The 16152-nt window shown below is 43.8% G+C and overlaps 1 protein-coding gene across 2 annotated transcripts; it reads left to right on the forward strand.

Moving 5' to 3' along the window:
- The first annotated feature begins 8208 nt into the window (after positions 1-8208).
- MYCN (MYCN proto-oncogene, bHLH transcription factor) lies at positions 8209-15608 on the forward strand. 2 transcript variants are annotated; one of them, XM_060787405.2, is made up of 3 exons: positions 8209-8440; positions 10689-11663; positions 14067-15608. In XM_060787405.2, the coding sequence occupies exons 2-3, from the start codon at positions 10808-10810 to the stop codon at positions 14660-14662; spliced, it is 1452 nt and encodes a 483-aa protein (XP_060643388.2). In that variant the 5' UTR covers positions 8209-8440; positions 10689-10807; the 3' UTR covers positions 14663-15608. The 2 variants fall into 2 exon arrangements, with proteins under 2 accessions (XP_060643388.2, XP_060643396.2); XM_060787413.2 differs by lacking the exon at positions 8209-8440 and adding an exon at positions 9299-9749.
- Positions 15609-16152: the final 544 nt, after the last annotated feature.

Consider the following 16152-nt stretch of genomic DNA (forward strand, 5'->3'; position numbering starts at 1 on the left):
TTTGTTATTCTAGCTTCTTTGTGAATGTATTCTAAGCTAGGATCTTATCTGCAGATAATAAATATTTTCCTTGGCTGAAAAATCACCTTCTTTCGTTGCTGGATGATTTTAATTGGGGCTGATCTGAATGCTCGCCTACAGCAGGGACTCAGTAGAATTGGGCAACTCAGACTTATCACTTGTCTGGGTTTCTCCCAAGAGGCTCCTTTCTGGTCTCACTGCCAGGATCTGCCTCCTAAAATTGGGGCCAACATGACCAGATGGAACAGAAACTATCTCAAACACATCTGTAACTGACTGATAAGCTGTGTACCTGTGTATGATGAACACATGAAAATCGTGAGTAAACTAAATAGGTTTTTTTTATCAAAGTCTACTTTGTTTTGTCTCTTGAGTGCATAAAAGACAAGTGGTTTTTATGAGAGAGTAGGTATATTTTGGGGCACTGAAAAACACTCTGAAGAACTGCTATTTTATGCACTGGCATATTCTCTTTTTCCTAATAGATCAGAGACAACAGGTTGTTCAGCCTAACTGAGGCCAGTTGCCTTACATAATTACATTTGGTTGTATACCACTTGAGAAGATACTATTCAGACAGGTTTTTTGGCTCTTCTCTAAAAGGTTATGATCTCTAAAAGGTCATGCTTTTCTAAAAATATCTCATTTTTGGACTTTTTCTGCAGTCAGCTTCAAGAAATGTTAACAAGGCACAGGGAAGTAGTTCAGGAACTGCAAGTGTCCCTCCCGATTAATTGAGGCCATTTCAAATCCAGCTTGAGCAAGTGCACAGAACTTAACAATGAATGCCTTCAAGATACTGACACACTGATGGAAGAGTTTGACCTGTGGTGTAGAAAATGGGAAAAGATTACACCTGAAGAAAAACCATCAAATGCACTGGAAGCAAGTTTTGTCTGTAATAGACAGGTCTTTTTCTGAATGTGAAGAAACTTCTTCAGATTTCTGCAACAGTGCCAGTGCCAACAGCTGCAAATGAAAGATCATTTTCAACTTTTAAATGTTTGAATACATACACAAGAAGCCCAATGGGGCAAGAAAGAATGACTGGACTTGCATTCTTGAGTGTCCACCAAAGCTCATCGATGGAAACTGATTTCTGTCAAAGTGTATTGACACAGTTTTCAAGTGTTTCTAACAGGTGTTGTGGCAGTTATAGTGATATCAAACTGCATTAATTCTACAGTGTAAATGCACTCCAAGTATGGATTTGTGATTCCCTCCCCATCTGAAACCAGAGCAGCCTTCTTCATGTTGTTGTTACCAAACTCTTATGAAAAAAGTTTTTAAAAGTTAAGAGTTTTTAAAAACTAAATTCTTCAGTTTTTCCTACATAGCCTGAACCCTCCTAATCATAATACAAAATACTGAGGATTTTTATTGGAATAACTCCAAAGGCTCCTTGGTGGTGCAGCAGGTTAAACCGCTGAACTGCTGAACAAAAGGTCTGTAGTTTGGATCCAGGGGTGAGGTGAGCTCCCGCTGTTAGCCCCAGCTTCTGCCAACCTAGCAGTTTGAAAACATGCAAATGTGAGTAGATCAAAAGGTACTGCTTCTACGGGAAGGTAACGGCACTCCATTAAGTCATGCTGACCACATAACCTTGGAGTCCTCTATGGACAACGCTGACTCTGGAAATCAGAACCAACCCCCAGAGTCAGACACAACTAGATTGAATGTCAGGGGAAACCTTTACTAACTCCAATAACATAACAATTTCAACAATTACGCTTAGAAAACCACAGTTAACAAAGCCTGGTGTGAGTGTGTTAAAGGAAAGAGTCACACTAAACCAAATCAATCTAATTCATCATATATGCCGAGAACACTAACATTTTCCCTTCTGATCCACATATGAAAACGGTCATAGAAGAAACACATTCAGAGCTGCAGGTGGTTAACAGTCAAATGAATGCAGTGTACAGCACAGAGGTTTTCCTCATGTACTGATCAAGGAGAACAGTGATGCAAGAAGAGATGTAGCAAAGCCACACCAGATTGCCACAAATCTTTCATCTGACTCATGCTCTTAGGGGAAGAAAAAGTCAAACAACAGACAAAAACAGCCTGAGACTAAAGGCATAAATGTACAGAAGTCAATGCCACCATCAGCCTACACGCGTAATGTTCTCGCAATCTGGGCCATTAATACGAAGCCAAGACGGTGGCACCTGTCAAGTCTCTCACCACCAAGGCCAGATTTTCTGCATGATTTGAACAGAAACTGTGTGCGTCTTTTGTGTTCGACACTTCAGCCACAAGTTCAAAGAAAAAGAAAATACAAATTCTTGGATCTAAGCCTCCTCCTGGCTGAGCACATTTAACCAAGTTATGATTAGCTTGCCAGCTACGAGGGTTGAATGAAAAGTAATGCCTCCACCTTCGTTACTTGGGTTGGTATGGGAATATTTTAATAAATCAAACACAGAAATAATCCTTAGAATGTGCTCTTTAGCTACCACTATTCACTTTTCCACATAATCACCAGACAATTGGATACATTTCTGCCAATGATGAACAAGTTTTCTGAAGCCATCACGGAAGAAGTCGACACTCTGTTTCTGCAACCCATCGTGCACAGATCTTCCAATAGCCAAGCAAAGCAATAATGTGACCCACACGTTCTTTTGAAATGCGAGTAAGTTTAAAGATGTTGAGGTGGGAACATCCGATCTGCGTGACAAAGAGTTGGATGTCCTGTGACAGCAACTACCGAGTTTCACAAGCAAAAGGTTGACAGATTTATTCAGGATGATCGTCGTATCACTCAGAGAGAAATTTCAAGCATAATCGGCATTTCGCAAGAACGTGTGGGTCACATTATTGCTTTGCTTGGCTATCGAAAGATCTGTGCACAATGGGTTGCGGAAACTGAGTGTCGACTTCTTCCGTGACGGCTTCAGAAAACCCGTTCATCATTGGCAGAAAAGTATCCAATTGTCTGGTGATTATGTGGAAAAGTGAATAGTGGTAATTAAAGAACACATTCTAAGGATTATTTCTGCATTTGATTTCTTAAAATATTCCCATCCAAACCCAAGTAACAAAGGTAGAGGCATTACTTTTCATTCAACCCTCGTACGTCCCGGATTTCAATGAAGTCAGTAAGCATTTATAGGACTGTAGCCTCAGGCAAGCCTTATGTATACATTTGTCATTTGAAAAAAATGCCTACAAAAAAAATCCTTGTCTCTGTTGCGTCTTGTCTGATATAGATACCTGGGTGTGTTATTTCTTGTGTCTCCTCCCCTCTGGAGAAGCTGTTTTAATACATTCCTCAAAGCAATAAAAAATAATAATAAGACAGCGGAACGAATAGAATTTTATAAACATCTGGGCAAATCTGCTTTGCATGGTGATGTATTTTAATCTTAAATCTGTGGTGGCATCTATACCAGGCTTGGGCAAACTTCGGCCCTCCAGGTGTTTTGGATTTCAACTCCCACAATTCCTAACAGCCTTCTGGCTGTTAAGAATGGTGGGAGTTGCAGTCCAAAACACCTGGAGGGCCGAAGTTTGTCCAAGCCTGGTGTATACTATGGAATGACTTGAAACTGACATGGCTGAATGCAATGAGATCCAGGGAGTTGTAGTTTGATGAGGTCTTTAAAGTCTTGAGCCTTTTTGGTCAAAGAAGGCTGGTGCGTCACCAAACTATAAATCCTGGGATTCCACATCACTGAGCCATGGCAGAAGTGTTTGCATTCCTTCTTTGGTGCCTTTTAAGAGATGTTTTAATGGTCTTATGTATTTGATTTATATATTTGATCTATGAGTTGCTGTGAGTTTTCCGGGCTGTATGGCCATGTTTTCCAGAAGCATTCTCTCCTGACATTTCACCCACATCTATGGCAGAATCCTCAGAGGTTGTGAGGTCTGTTGGAAACAAGGCAAGTGGGGTTTGTATATCTGTGGAATGTCCCGAATGGGAGAAAGTACTCTTTGTCTGTTTGAGGCAAGTGTGTATGCTGCAATTGGCCACCTTGATTAGCATTGAGTAGCCTTGCATCTTCAAAGCCTGGCTGGTTGCTGCCTGGGGAATCCTTTGTTGGGATGTGTTAGCTGGCTCTGAATGTTTCCTGTCTGGAATTCCCCTGTTTTCCGACCGTTGCTCTTTCTTTACTGTCCTGATTTTAGAGGGGTTTTTTTTATACTGATAGCCAGATTTTGTTCATTTTCATGGTTTCCTCCTTCCTGTTGGAATAGTCCACATGCTTGTGTATTTCAATGGCTTCTCTGTGTAGTCTGACATGGTGGTTGTTAGAGTGGTCCAGCATTTCTGTGTTTTCCAATAAAATGCTGTGTCCAGGTTGGTTCATCAGGTGCTCCGCTATGGCTGACTTCTCTGGCTGAAGTAGTCTGCAGTACCTTTCATGTTCCATGAGTCGTGTTTGACTAGTTCAACAGAAAGGAGGAAACCATGAAAATAAATCAAAATCTGGCTACCGGTATTTAAAAAAGCCTCTAAAATTAGGACAGTAAATAAAGAGCAACACTAAAAAAAAAAAAAAAAAAAAAAAAAAAGGAAATTCCAGACAGGAAAAATCAGGGCCAACTAACACCTCCCAAGAAAGGCTTCCCCCAAGCAGGAATCAGCCAGGTTAGCAGTTGTTGATTTTTATTTCACTATGTTTTTCATATACATGTAAATGAGGAGTTATCAACTCCCAACAAAGGATTCCTTCAGGCAGCAACCAGCCAGGCATTGAAGCTGCAAGGCTACTCAATGCTAATCAAGGTGGCCAATTGCAGCACTCACACTTGCCTCAAGCAGACAAGAGTTCTTTCTCCCACCCCTCAACCTCTGAGGATGCCTGCCATAGATGTGGGTGAAATATCAGGAGAGAATGCTTCTGGAATATGGCCATACAGTCCAGGAAACTCACAGCAACCCAGTTTGAAGGTAGGTAGGAAGAGTGTAAGGGTGTTGTTGGAATGACACTTGCGAGATTGGTTGGCAACCTTATTGTGTTTTAATTGTCTTATGTATTTGGTTTATATATTTTATCTGTGTTGTATCCTTGAGGAGCCTTGAGAAGAGTTGGATGACGTATTATCATTATTATGACCATTATTATTATTATTATTATTATTATTATTATTATTATTCGCTGTCCCCTACCATGTGTTGCTGTGGCCCAGTCTGGTGATCTGGAAAATAAAGTAATGAGAAAGTGTTGGTTTCTAATATATGTAATTTCTTTCTGCTTGTGGGTAAACAGTATTTCTTGCTGTTTCTTTGTTAGTGTTGATGTGGAAATTGTCTGGTTTGCCTACTCTGGAACATGCAACATATTATTGTCCCTCTTTAGGGGTCCCTTTCAAATATAGAATATTATATCTCTCTGTGTGTGAATCATATCTATCTATCTATCTAGATTTATGGCTGGATGGCTCTTTGCCAGGAGGGCTTTGATTACGTTTTCTTGTCCTGGTGAAGGGAGCTGGACTGGATGGCCCTAAATATTTTCTGTTGTTCATGGGGCTTCTGTGTGGGAAGTTTGCCTCAATTCTGTCGTTGGTGGAGTTCAGCATGCTCTTTGATTGTAGGTAAAGGGGGGTGCTGCTTATCTCCATTTCTAAGCCGAAGAGCTGGGGTTGCCTGTAGACCTCCAAGGTAATGTGGCCAGCATGACTGCAAGGAGCGCTGTTACGTTCCCGCCGGAGCGGTACTTATTGATCTATTCACATTTGCATGTTTTCGAATTGCTAGGTTGGCAGGAGCTGGGGCTGACAGGGGAAGCTCACGCCGCTCTCTGGATTCAAACCTGCGACTTGAGCTTAGCAGCTCAGCGCTTTAACTCACTGCACCACTGGAGGCTCTTTGATTGTAAGTGAACTATAAATCCCAGTAACTACAACTCCCAAATGTCAACATCTATTTTCCCCAAACTCCCATGTTCACATTTGGGCATATGGAATATTTGTGCTAAGTTTGGTCCAGATCCATCATTGTTTGAGTCCATGGTAGTCTCTGGATGTAGGTGAACTTCAACTCCCAAACCTTTCTAGTGTTTTCTGTTGGTCATGGGAGTCCTGTATGCCCCGGTTGGTTTAATTCTATCATGCTATTTGATTGTAGGTGAACTATAAATTCCAGCAACTACAACTCCCAATCTATCTATCTATATCAGTGGCTGGATGGCTCTTTGTCAGGAGGACTTTGATTATGCTTTCTTGCCCTGATGAAGAGAGTTGGATTGGATGGCCTTAAGTATTTTCTGTTGGTCATGGGGGTTCAGTGTGGGAAGTTTGCCCTGATTCTGTCGTTTGTGGGGTTCAGAATGCTCTCTGATTGTAGGTGAACCGTGAATCCCAGTGACTACAACTCCCAAATGTCAAGGTCTATTTCCCCCAAACTCCATCTGTGTTCATATTTGGGCGTATTGAGTGTTTGTGCCATGTTTGGTCCAGATCCATCATTGTTCGAGTCCACAGTGCTCTCTGGATGTAGGTGAACTACAACTCCCAAACTCAAGGTCAATGCCCACCAAACCCTTCCAGTATTTTCTGTTGGTCATGGGAGTTCTGTGTGCCAAGCTTGGTTCAATTCCATCATTGGAGTTCAGAATGCTCTTTGATTGTAGGTGAACTATAAATCCCAGTAACTACACATCCCAAATGTCAAGGTCTATTTTCCCCAAACTCCATCTGTGTTCATATTTGGGCATATGGAATATTTGTGCTAAGTTTGGTCCAGATCCATCATTGATGGAGTCCATGGTAGTCTCTGGATGTAGGTGAACTTCAACTCCCAAACTCAAGGTCAATGCTCACCAAACCCTTCTAGTGTTTTCTGTTGGTCATGGGAGTCCTGTATGCCACGTTTGGTTCAATGCCATAATTGGTGGAGTTCAGAATGCTCTTTGATTGTAGGTGAACTATAAATCCCAGTAACTACACATCCCAAATGTCAAGGTCTATTTCCCCCAAACTCCATCTGTGTTCATATTTGAGCATGTGGAATATTTGTGCCAAGTTTGGTCCAGATCCAGCATTGTTTGAGTCCATGGTAGTCTCTGGATGTAGGTGTACTACAACTCCCAAACTCAAGGTCAATGCCCACCAATCCTTCCAGTATTTTCTGTTGGTTATGGGAGTTCTGCCTGCCAAGTTTGGTTCAATTCCATCATTGATGGAGTTCAGAATGCTCTTTGACTGTAGGTGAACAATAAATCCCAGCAACTACAACTCCCAAATTACAAAATAAAAAAAATTGAGTGAAGGACATACATTGGGTTGTTAGGTGTATGCTGTCCAAATTTGGTGTCAATTGGCCTACTGGTTTTTGAGTTCTGTTAACCCCACAAACATTACATTATTTATATAGATTATTATTATTATTATTATTATTATTATGTATTGTCGAAGGCTTTCATGGCTGGAATCACTAGGTTCTTGTAGGTTTTTTCGGGCTATAGGGCCATGTTCTAGAGGCATTTCTCCTGACGTTTCGCCTGCATCTACCTTTTCTCCTCCTCCTTCCCCATGTCCCAGGGATTTGCAGGAACCCGGATTGCCTTCCCCATCCGCAAGGGGTCGCCTTTTGCATCGCAAACTCCCAGGAGTTCAGCAAAGCTGCCTTGGCGGAATATGGATATTGTGTCCACAGTGGTGGGCGGGGAGGAGGAATATAAACGACCATCTCGGTATTTATTTCTTTCCCTTCGGCTCTGCAGGCTTGCATTTCCTCCTGCAGCCGCTTCTGCGTGGAAGGCATTTGCATTTCCTCCTCCCTCCCTCTCCTTTTGCGCAAATCCCGGGGCTTTGCAATGCCTGCAACAAAGGCAGTTTGGACTGCAATGCGTGTAGACCCACATCACAGTTCTATAGGGGAGCAGAGAATAGGTATGGCAGTGTAGATCCAGCCTTGCAAGCCTTGCAGCGGCGGGAGCCCTCCCTTCCCACTCTCTGCTTCTTTTGCAAACGATTCATTCATGTCTTTAGAGCCCCAGTGAATGAATAAAGAAGAAACATTCTCATCGATTGCAAGGCACTGTCTTGTGGAGGAGAGAAGGAATCCTTCTCTTTTTTTGCAAGCTTGGTCTGCCTTTCCTTTGCAGGCGCTCTCCTTGCAAAGAAGGAGCCCAACATAACAAAAAGGGAGGGGGGAATTTTGGCGCCAAATGCTCAGCCACTCTCCTGCCTGGATGCAAATGAGGGGGCGTGGCCAAGCCTCCGGCTCCCGTTTGTGTGCCCCCCCCCCCTCCGTCCCCGGGTGTGTCAGGCAGGGCTCTTTTTCCCCCCTCTTCCCTTTTGGGTAGTTAATAATATCCCAGAGCTTCAAAGCGCCTTCAGTGACAGTCATCTGTCTGCGAGCAAAAGAGGGCTGGAAAAGAGGAGGCTGTCCCAGGCTGGAGGGGGCACCGAGAAGCTTTGAGACTGACACACACACACCCCTTTATTTTGCAACCAAGAGGTAAGGAGATGCAAGCAGGGTTTTGCAGCGAAGAAAGGTGGGTGGGAAAATCGGGGCACAGCCAAGCCTCTGATTAAGGAAAGTAGAAAGACGTTGGGAATCCGGGCAGAAGCAGTTCCATTCATTGCAAGCCAAAGCATTGCTTCCAATGATAACAACAATAATATTCTGCAACTCGCTGCCTGTGCGCAATTTGGAGGCATGTTGTAGTTCTGGATCGGAATGGAACCCAAGGCTTGGAGGGAGGCAGATGCGCTTCTGGAGCGGGATGGGTCGTTGTTTGTTGTTGGTGGCGCGCGAGGGAGAGAGAGGGAGAAACTGGGAGCGCGCGCCAGGAGTGGAGAGAGACTGCGAGCGCGAGACTGGGAGCGCGCGCCAGGACCAGAGAGAGAGAACCCGGGAGCGCGCGCGCGCCAGCCAGCAGCAACAGCCCTTGTTCTTTTCTGCTGCTTCTTAATCCGGGGCTGCCTTTGGTTTCCAAGAACGAGGGAAAAGAACGCAGGAAAAGGAACCCTCTATCGTATCTTCTTCCCAACATTGAAATAAAAAATGTCTCATAATCTGTGGAGGGAACAAGGGAAGATGCAAAACCCACATTTGCAACTAGGAAAAGGGATTAAAGAGGGAAGTTGCGCTTTGCAAGAAGGGAAATGATCCCCAACCTTGAGGCTTTGCTTCCCAATGGGGTTTGGAGGGAGGGAAGGTGGGTGGCATGGCGAGGCGAGCCTCCTTTTCCTCCCACCTTGCATCCCCATCCTTGTTTGATATTTCCTTGCATTGGCTGTGGATTAAACAACAAGTCCTGTTTGGTGGCTTTGCATCCCAGTGCTGGGCTGGGTGGGCGTGGAGGGAGGGGTGCCTGAATGGCGCTGGGTGGTGTGTGAATGGCCTGGCGTTGCATAATGCGCCCCCCTCCCTCGCCTTCGCCTCCCCTTCGTGTGGGTTTCGGGAAGCGGTCTGGGGAGTGAATGGAATGGCAATTTGCAAAGCAGCAGCCCCCAGCGCCTCCCTCTTTCTCCCCCCCCCTTTTTTTTTCTTTTGGTGAAACATCCGTCCTGCCTTTTCCCTCTCCTGCATAGCTTGCAGATGACAAAAGGAGGGAAGAAACTTCCTCGGCTGGGAATAGCTAAAGGGCTTGTTTGAAAAGATACCTCCTCCAGCATCTCCACATTTTTCTCCGCCCTCCTCTCCATTTAAAAAAGGGGGGAATTGGAGAAACCCGTGGCTTGTGCTGCAGAAGGCGAGCCCCTCACGTCCATTTGGTTGCAGTCTTGTTGGACTTCTAGAGGAGGGAGACATTGTTTACTAGGTGAGCAAAATATTCTTCCTTGGGGGGAGGGGTGTGTGAAAAATGATATCTGGGATTAAACGATGGGCCCCTTCCACACAGCTGAATACAATCCCACATTTGAACTGGGATATCTGGCAGTGTGGACTTGGATATTTCAAAGCAGATATTGTGAGTTATTCTGCCTTGATATTCTGAGTTATCTGGCTGTGTGGAAGGACCCTTTTGTCAAACTATGGCCCCTTCTGCACAGCTGAATAAAATCACCCATTATCTGCTTTGAACTGGGATATATAACAGTGTGGACTCAGATAACCCAGTTCAAAGCAGATATTGTGGGATTTTCTGCCTTGATATTCTGGGGGCACTTCCAGACAACCCTATATCCCAGAATATCTGCTTTGAACTGGATTATTGGAGTCCACACTGCCATATATTCCAGTTCAAAGCAGATATTGTGGGATTTTCTGCCTTGATATTCTGGGGGCACTTCCAGACAACCCTATATCCCAGAATATCTGCTTTGAACTGGATTATTGGAGTCCACACTGCCATATATTCCAGTTCAAAGCAGATATTGTGGGATTTTCTGCCTTGATATTCTGGGGGCACTTCCAGACAGCCCTATATCCCAGAATATCTGCTTAGAACTGGATTATTGGCATCCACACTGCCATATATTCCAGTTCAAAGCAGATTTTCTTCCTTGATATTATGGATTACATGGCTGTCTGGAAAGGCGTTTGGTGAAGAATTGATTCCTCCCCTTTTTTGTTTTGGGATGGATAGTATATGCAGATTGGGACATTTTGCCTTGTTATTCTGGATTATATGCCTGTGTAGAAGGGTCCTTGGTGGAGATTTGATTCCTCTATTTTGTTTTGGGGTGAATGAATACTCGGTGCAGATTGGGACTTTCTGAATGTTTTTCTGATTCTAATTTGCCTTTCCTTGTTTCAGATCCTCCTCAGAGAGAGGGGAAGGTGTTGTGTTGGCTGCCCCTTGGACCACAACACACCACATTGTGATCTCCAAGCCTATTGAAGAAGCCAAGGGGGGATTTTTTTAAAAAGCCAGAGATGCCAGGGATGGTCAGTAAAAACCCAGACCTCGAATTTGACTCGCTGCAGCCTTGCTTCTACCCGGACGAAGATGATTTTTATCTGTGCGGTCCGGACTCGGCGCCCCCAGGGGAAGACATCTGGAAAAAGTTTGAGCTGCTGCCCACGCCGCCTCTGTCTCCCAGCCCGGCAGGCTTGCAAGAGAACCCCCCAGGCGGGGTGCCCGGGTCGTGGGGGGCAGCAGTGGCCGCCCTGGGGGGCTTCCGCACCAGCGACCCCCTGGACTGGGCTTCCGAGTTGCTCCTCCTGCCCCCGGAAGCTGACCTCTGGGGCAGCAGCGATGGCGGGGACTCCTTCGAGATTGGCTTGGGGGAGAGCAGCAACAGCAACCTCAACGCCATCATCATCCAGGACTGTATGTGGAGTGGCATCTCTGCCAGTGAGAAGCTGGAAAGGGTTGTGCAGCTGCACGGCAAAGGAGTAGGGGGCAGTTCTGGGGCGCCTGCCACCACAGCTGGCTCTGCCACCCTCGCAGTGGGCGCTGCCACCACAGCCTCCTCCTCCTCTGCCTCCCCGAGCAGCAGCAGCACCGGAAAAAATGGCAGCAGCCAAGCAGAGCTCAACAACTCTGTCTCGGAGTGTGTGGATCCCGCTGTGGTCTTCCCTTTCCCCATCAAGAGGGAGATCAAGAGGGAACCGGGCACCACTACTCCATCCTGCACAGCTGGGGGAGAGGCTGGCATCCGAGTGAACCCTACCCTGGCTCAAGCAGCTCCTGCCCAGCGAAACAGCAACAGTCGCCACCTGGGTGCAGCCAGTGACAGCCGGGCCAACAACAACAGCAGTTCAGGGGATGATACGCTCAGTGATTCCGGTAAATATCAGCCCATCCTTTGTTACATGCATGCTGCCTAACATTCTCCATCACCAGCAGCCAATATCTCGTGATCTTGAGTTATTATTTTTGTTCCTGGGCTACAACTTGCACAATTCTTTCCCAGATGTTGTGTGCATCCATTGTGATTGTTATTAATGGTTTATTCCATTTTATGTATTTTACTGTATTGCACTTTCTGTATTACTTATGTTCTAAGCCTCCCCAAGTTTCCTGGGGAGAGGGAGTGAGATATAAACATCATCATTATATAATAATAATAATAATAATAATAATAATAATAATAATATAATGATGATGTTTATATAATAATAATATATTGTTGTTTTGTTGTTGTTACTGTTATTATTATTATTATTAGTCCTGCTGCCTGGGGGAGGACACTGGGAGTTGTAGTTCAAGAAAAAACTGCTTTGCCAGGAACTGGTGATATTGCATACAGCTTTTCCCACCCAGAATAGCAACAAGAAATGGATTAGTTGCAGAAAGGGTGAAGATCTCACTAATTACTATGCATTATCTTCACATTTTCTCCTTAAATGTGTGTGTGTGAATTGAGTGAATGCTGATGGCTTCAATATAAAGGAGTTGAGCATTTGAGAACAGCAAAGACAGAGGGAGAGCTTTAGAAATTTGATTTAAAAGTGGGATGGGACAGAAGTGGAAGTATATTGCTTCTTCCCTATGAAATGGCCTCTTGTCTTGCAGCTGTGTGTGAAGTTCTGGCACTGTGAAATTGAAATGTAGTTGTTTCTACTGACAGTGTTGTTTAGTCAGCACAGTTTGGGCTACAGTATGTGTTTTGCAAGGAGAAAGTACCTTTTGGACAAAATTAGTCAAGAAAATAAGCTAGTGTCCTTCAGAGGAGTAGTAGGTGTGTTCTATTGCTTCTGGCTTAGAAACATTGCCAACATTGACCAGTAGATGGCAGTGTTCTTGCTTTTCTTAGGTCAGTATCACAATCACAACCAGAAAAGTTTCTTTTGGTGACTGCCACACAATTGTATGGCTTTTCATACATTACAAAAGATTGCAGTGTTGATGATTAGTGAGAGAAGCCTTTCTTTAAAAATCAAATTGCCCTATTATTCCAAACACTGCAATGTGGTTTTAATCCCAAATACCTTTCTGCTGCCTGTAAGTTTTTTTTAAAGCCAAACAATGTTTTGGTGCACTAGGTAATTTTAATAAAATGTGCTTTACTTGCTGTAGATGATTGATTTTGCATTTTGCACAGTGGCTCAAAATGAAGCTGTAGAGTGATTGACTGACAGACGGATTTAAAAAAAAACATTTTGGAATTTGGTGGAACAAATGCATATAATGCCAGTATTAAATAGAGTAATGTGTTTAATGTGTTGTCAAATGCTTTCATGGCCGGAATCACTGGGTTGTTGTAGGTTTTCTGGGCTGTATGGCCATATTCCAGAAGCATTCTCTCCTGACATTTTTCCTACATCTATGCCTGCCATAGGTGTGAGTGAAACGTCAGGAGGGAATGCTTCTGGAACATGGTCATATAGTCCAGAAAACTCACAGCAACCCAGTGATATGTTTATTTATGACTTGAAATTGTACGGGAGGGGGGGATATCTACTGGGCTGATAGTAAACACAGATCTCTTGTATGTAAATGAGACCATCATCGTAAACTTGACGCCTGAGCCTCCTGTTTAAAAGATTCACTGCTCCCCTAATGTCTGCCTCTTGACAGCTTTGAGTGAGGGAGGACTTCCTCCCAACAGCTGTCTTCTTGGCAGCCCACCAAAACTTGGGCTTAAAGGGACCTACCAACTGGAACAGCTTTTGCCATTTTTCTGTTCAGAACAAACGGGACAATTGTTTGGCTTCCCAGTCCTTTTTCAGCCAAACAAGCTGTGTTCTGGGTATGTCTCGGTGTGGGCATGGGCTCACACTCTTCTGTGTGCATTGGGGCCCTGTTTGTTTTGTCCATGCAGAACAGTTGCTTAAAATGCAAATGAGGGGATTGCTTTCTAAGATCTTTTCTATTCCTCCTAAGATCATTTGTATTTACTCTTTTTGTTGTATTCCCTTGCAGTCCCATTCTTTGCACTGTCTTTGTGCTTCTACAACTGCATCTTATTTATTGATGGCCTAGTAAACTATATGTAGTCTATTTCAAGCAGAATATTTGGATTTTTGGTTGTTTTGCAAAACTCCTCCCCCTTTAAACCTTCCTGATTGTATTGCCTGTTTTAAGCTCAGCGCTTCAATATTTATACATGGGCATTTGCCCTGGGAATTGCTTTTATTTAGCACATATATATGCTAATTAATGCTAAATGCTTCAGGGAGCCTTCTGCCATGTTTCCCTAAGGTTGTAACATTTCTGTGTTTTTTTTTCTTCCCATGTTTTTAAAAGATGAAGAAGAAGAGGAGGACGATGAAGAGGAAATTGACGTTGTGACAGTGGAAAAGAGGCGTTCCTCCTCCTACAAGGCGGTCAGCACCCTCACGATTGCAGTGCGCCCCAAAAACGCCACCAGCTTTGCCTCTGGGAGAACTCAGCCAAACGAAGTCATCCTCAAGCGCTGCGCCCCTATTCACCAGCAACATAACTATGCCGCGCCATCACCATATATCGAAAACGAAGAGGTGCCGCCCCAGAAAAAGCTAAAAAGCGAAGCGCCCCGTCCAGTGAAACCAGTGGCCCAGCCAAAGCCGAAAAGCTCCAGCCCTCGAAACTCCGATTCGGAAGACAGCGAACGCCGGCGCAACCACAACATCCTGGAACGTCAGCGGCGCAACGACCTGAGGTCAAGTTTCCTTACGTTAAGGGACCACGTGCCGGAACTGGTTAAAAACGAAAAAGCGGCGAAAGTTGTCATCTTGAAAAAGGCCACCGACTACGTGCATTCCCTACAGGCCGAGGAGCACAAGTTAATGCTGGAAAAGGAGAAATTGCAAGCCAGACAACAGCAGTTGATAAAAAAATTGGAACACATGCAAACTTGTTAATTTAAACACACACACACACAAACAAAGACTTTTAAAACTTTTTTGTCATTGTCTGATCTGGACAGCCACTGCCACTTTGCACATTTTTGATTCCTTAAAGAGAGTTATGTTTTTTGACGTTAAGAATGTTGGTTTTACTTTCAATCCAGTCTCTGATATAGATGACAAAAAAACAAAAACAAAAACACTATTACCTGGAATGGAGAGCAGATGGATGTTCCTTTTTGTGAAATGGAAGAGACTGCCAATCTGTAATGGAATGCCTTTGTATTTCCTCTTAGAACTGTATGTGTTCTTTCCATGTTGTGAGCGTTTGGACCTGCTTATGACACCCAGTTGAGTCTGGAAACATTCATTCCTTTTTAATGGTGCTTACTTACGTTCTACCAGGTGTTAACGGGGCAAAAGCATTTTGTACCCTTGTTTTTTGGGGAACACCTCTGTAAATACCACAATACACACTTGCCTTTTGTACATGTCTTGGGTTATGAGGTGACTTTTGCTACCAATATTAGACTGGAAGTTCATACCTAAGTACTGTAATACCTCAATGTTTGAGGAGCATGTTTTTGTATACAAATATATTGTTAATCTCTGTTATGTACTGTACTAATTCTTACACTGCCTGTATACTTTAGTATGATGCTGATACATAACTAAATTTGATACTTATATTTTCGTATGAAAATGGTTGTGGAAAGTTTTGAGTAGATATTACTTTATCACTTTTTTGAACTAAGAAGACTTTTGTAAAGAAATTTACTATATATGCCTTTTTTTCCTAGCCTGTTTCTTCCAGTTAATGTATTTGTTAATGTTTGTTGCATAGAACTGGGTAATGGCAAAGTTCTGTGTTTAATTTCTTCAAATGATGTACATTTAGTGCTGCATCTTTATAGCACTTTGAAATACCTCATGTTTATGAAAATAAATAGCAATTACATGACGTGGTACTTGCTCTTTACATTGTTATGGTGCATGTTATCCTATCTTATAGGTTGCTGTTAGTTTTCCGGGCTGTATGGCCATGTTCCAGAAGCATTCTCTCCTGATGTTTCTGCCACATCTATGGCAGGCATCCTCAGAGGTTGTGAAATCTGTTGTAATCTAGGCAAATGGGGTTTATATATCTGGAATGTCTGCAATCGGCCACCTTGATTAGCTTTTAATGATTTTGCTGTTTCACAGCCTAGCTGCTTCCTGCCTGAGGGAATCCTTTGTTGGGAGGTGTTTGCTGCCCCTGATTGATTCTTATCTGTAATCCCCCTGCTTTTTGAGTGTTGTACTTTATTTACTTGCCTCAAACACACAAGAGGTCTTTCTCCCACCCAGGATATTCTATAGATATATAAACCCCACTTGCTTAGTTTCCAATAGACCCTCAACTTCTGAGGATGCCTGCCATAGATGTGGGTGAAACGCCTGGAGAGAATGGTTCTGGAACATGGCCCTACAGTCCAGAAACCTTACAGCAACCCAGTGATTCTGGT

The sequence above is a fragment of the Anolis sagrei genome, chromosome 1 (assembly GCF_037176765.1).
Source record: "Anolis sagrei isolate rAnoSag1 chromosome 1, rAnoSag1.mat, whole genome shotgun sequence".
Taxonomy (NCBI): Eukaryota; Metazoa; Chordata; class Lepidosauria; order Squamata; family Dactyloidae; genus Anolis; species Anolis sagrei.

Excerpts from the sequence above, each read along its gene's own strand:
- MYCN (XM_060787405.2), top strand. The coding sequence starts at position 10,808 with ATGCCAGGGATGGTCAGTAAAAACCCAGACCTCGAATTTGACTCGCTG. Across the intron at positions 11,664-14,066 it reads TGATACGCTCAGTGATTCCG|ATGAAGAAGAAGAGGAGGAC; the intron begins GTAAATATCAGC and ends TGTTTTTAAAAG.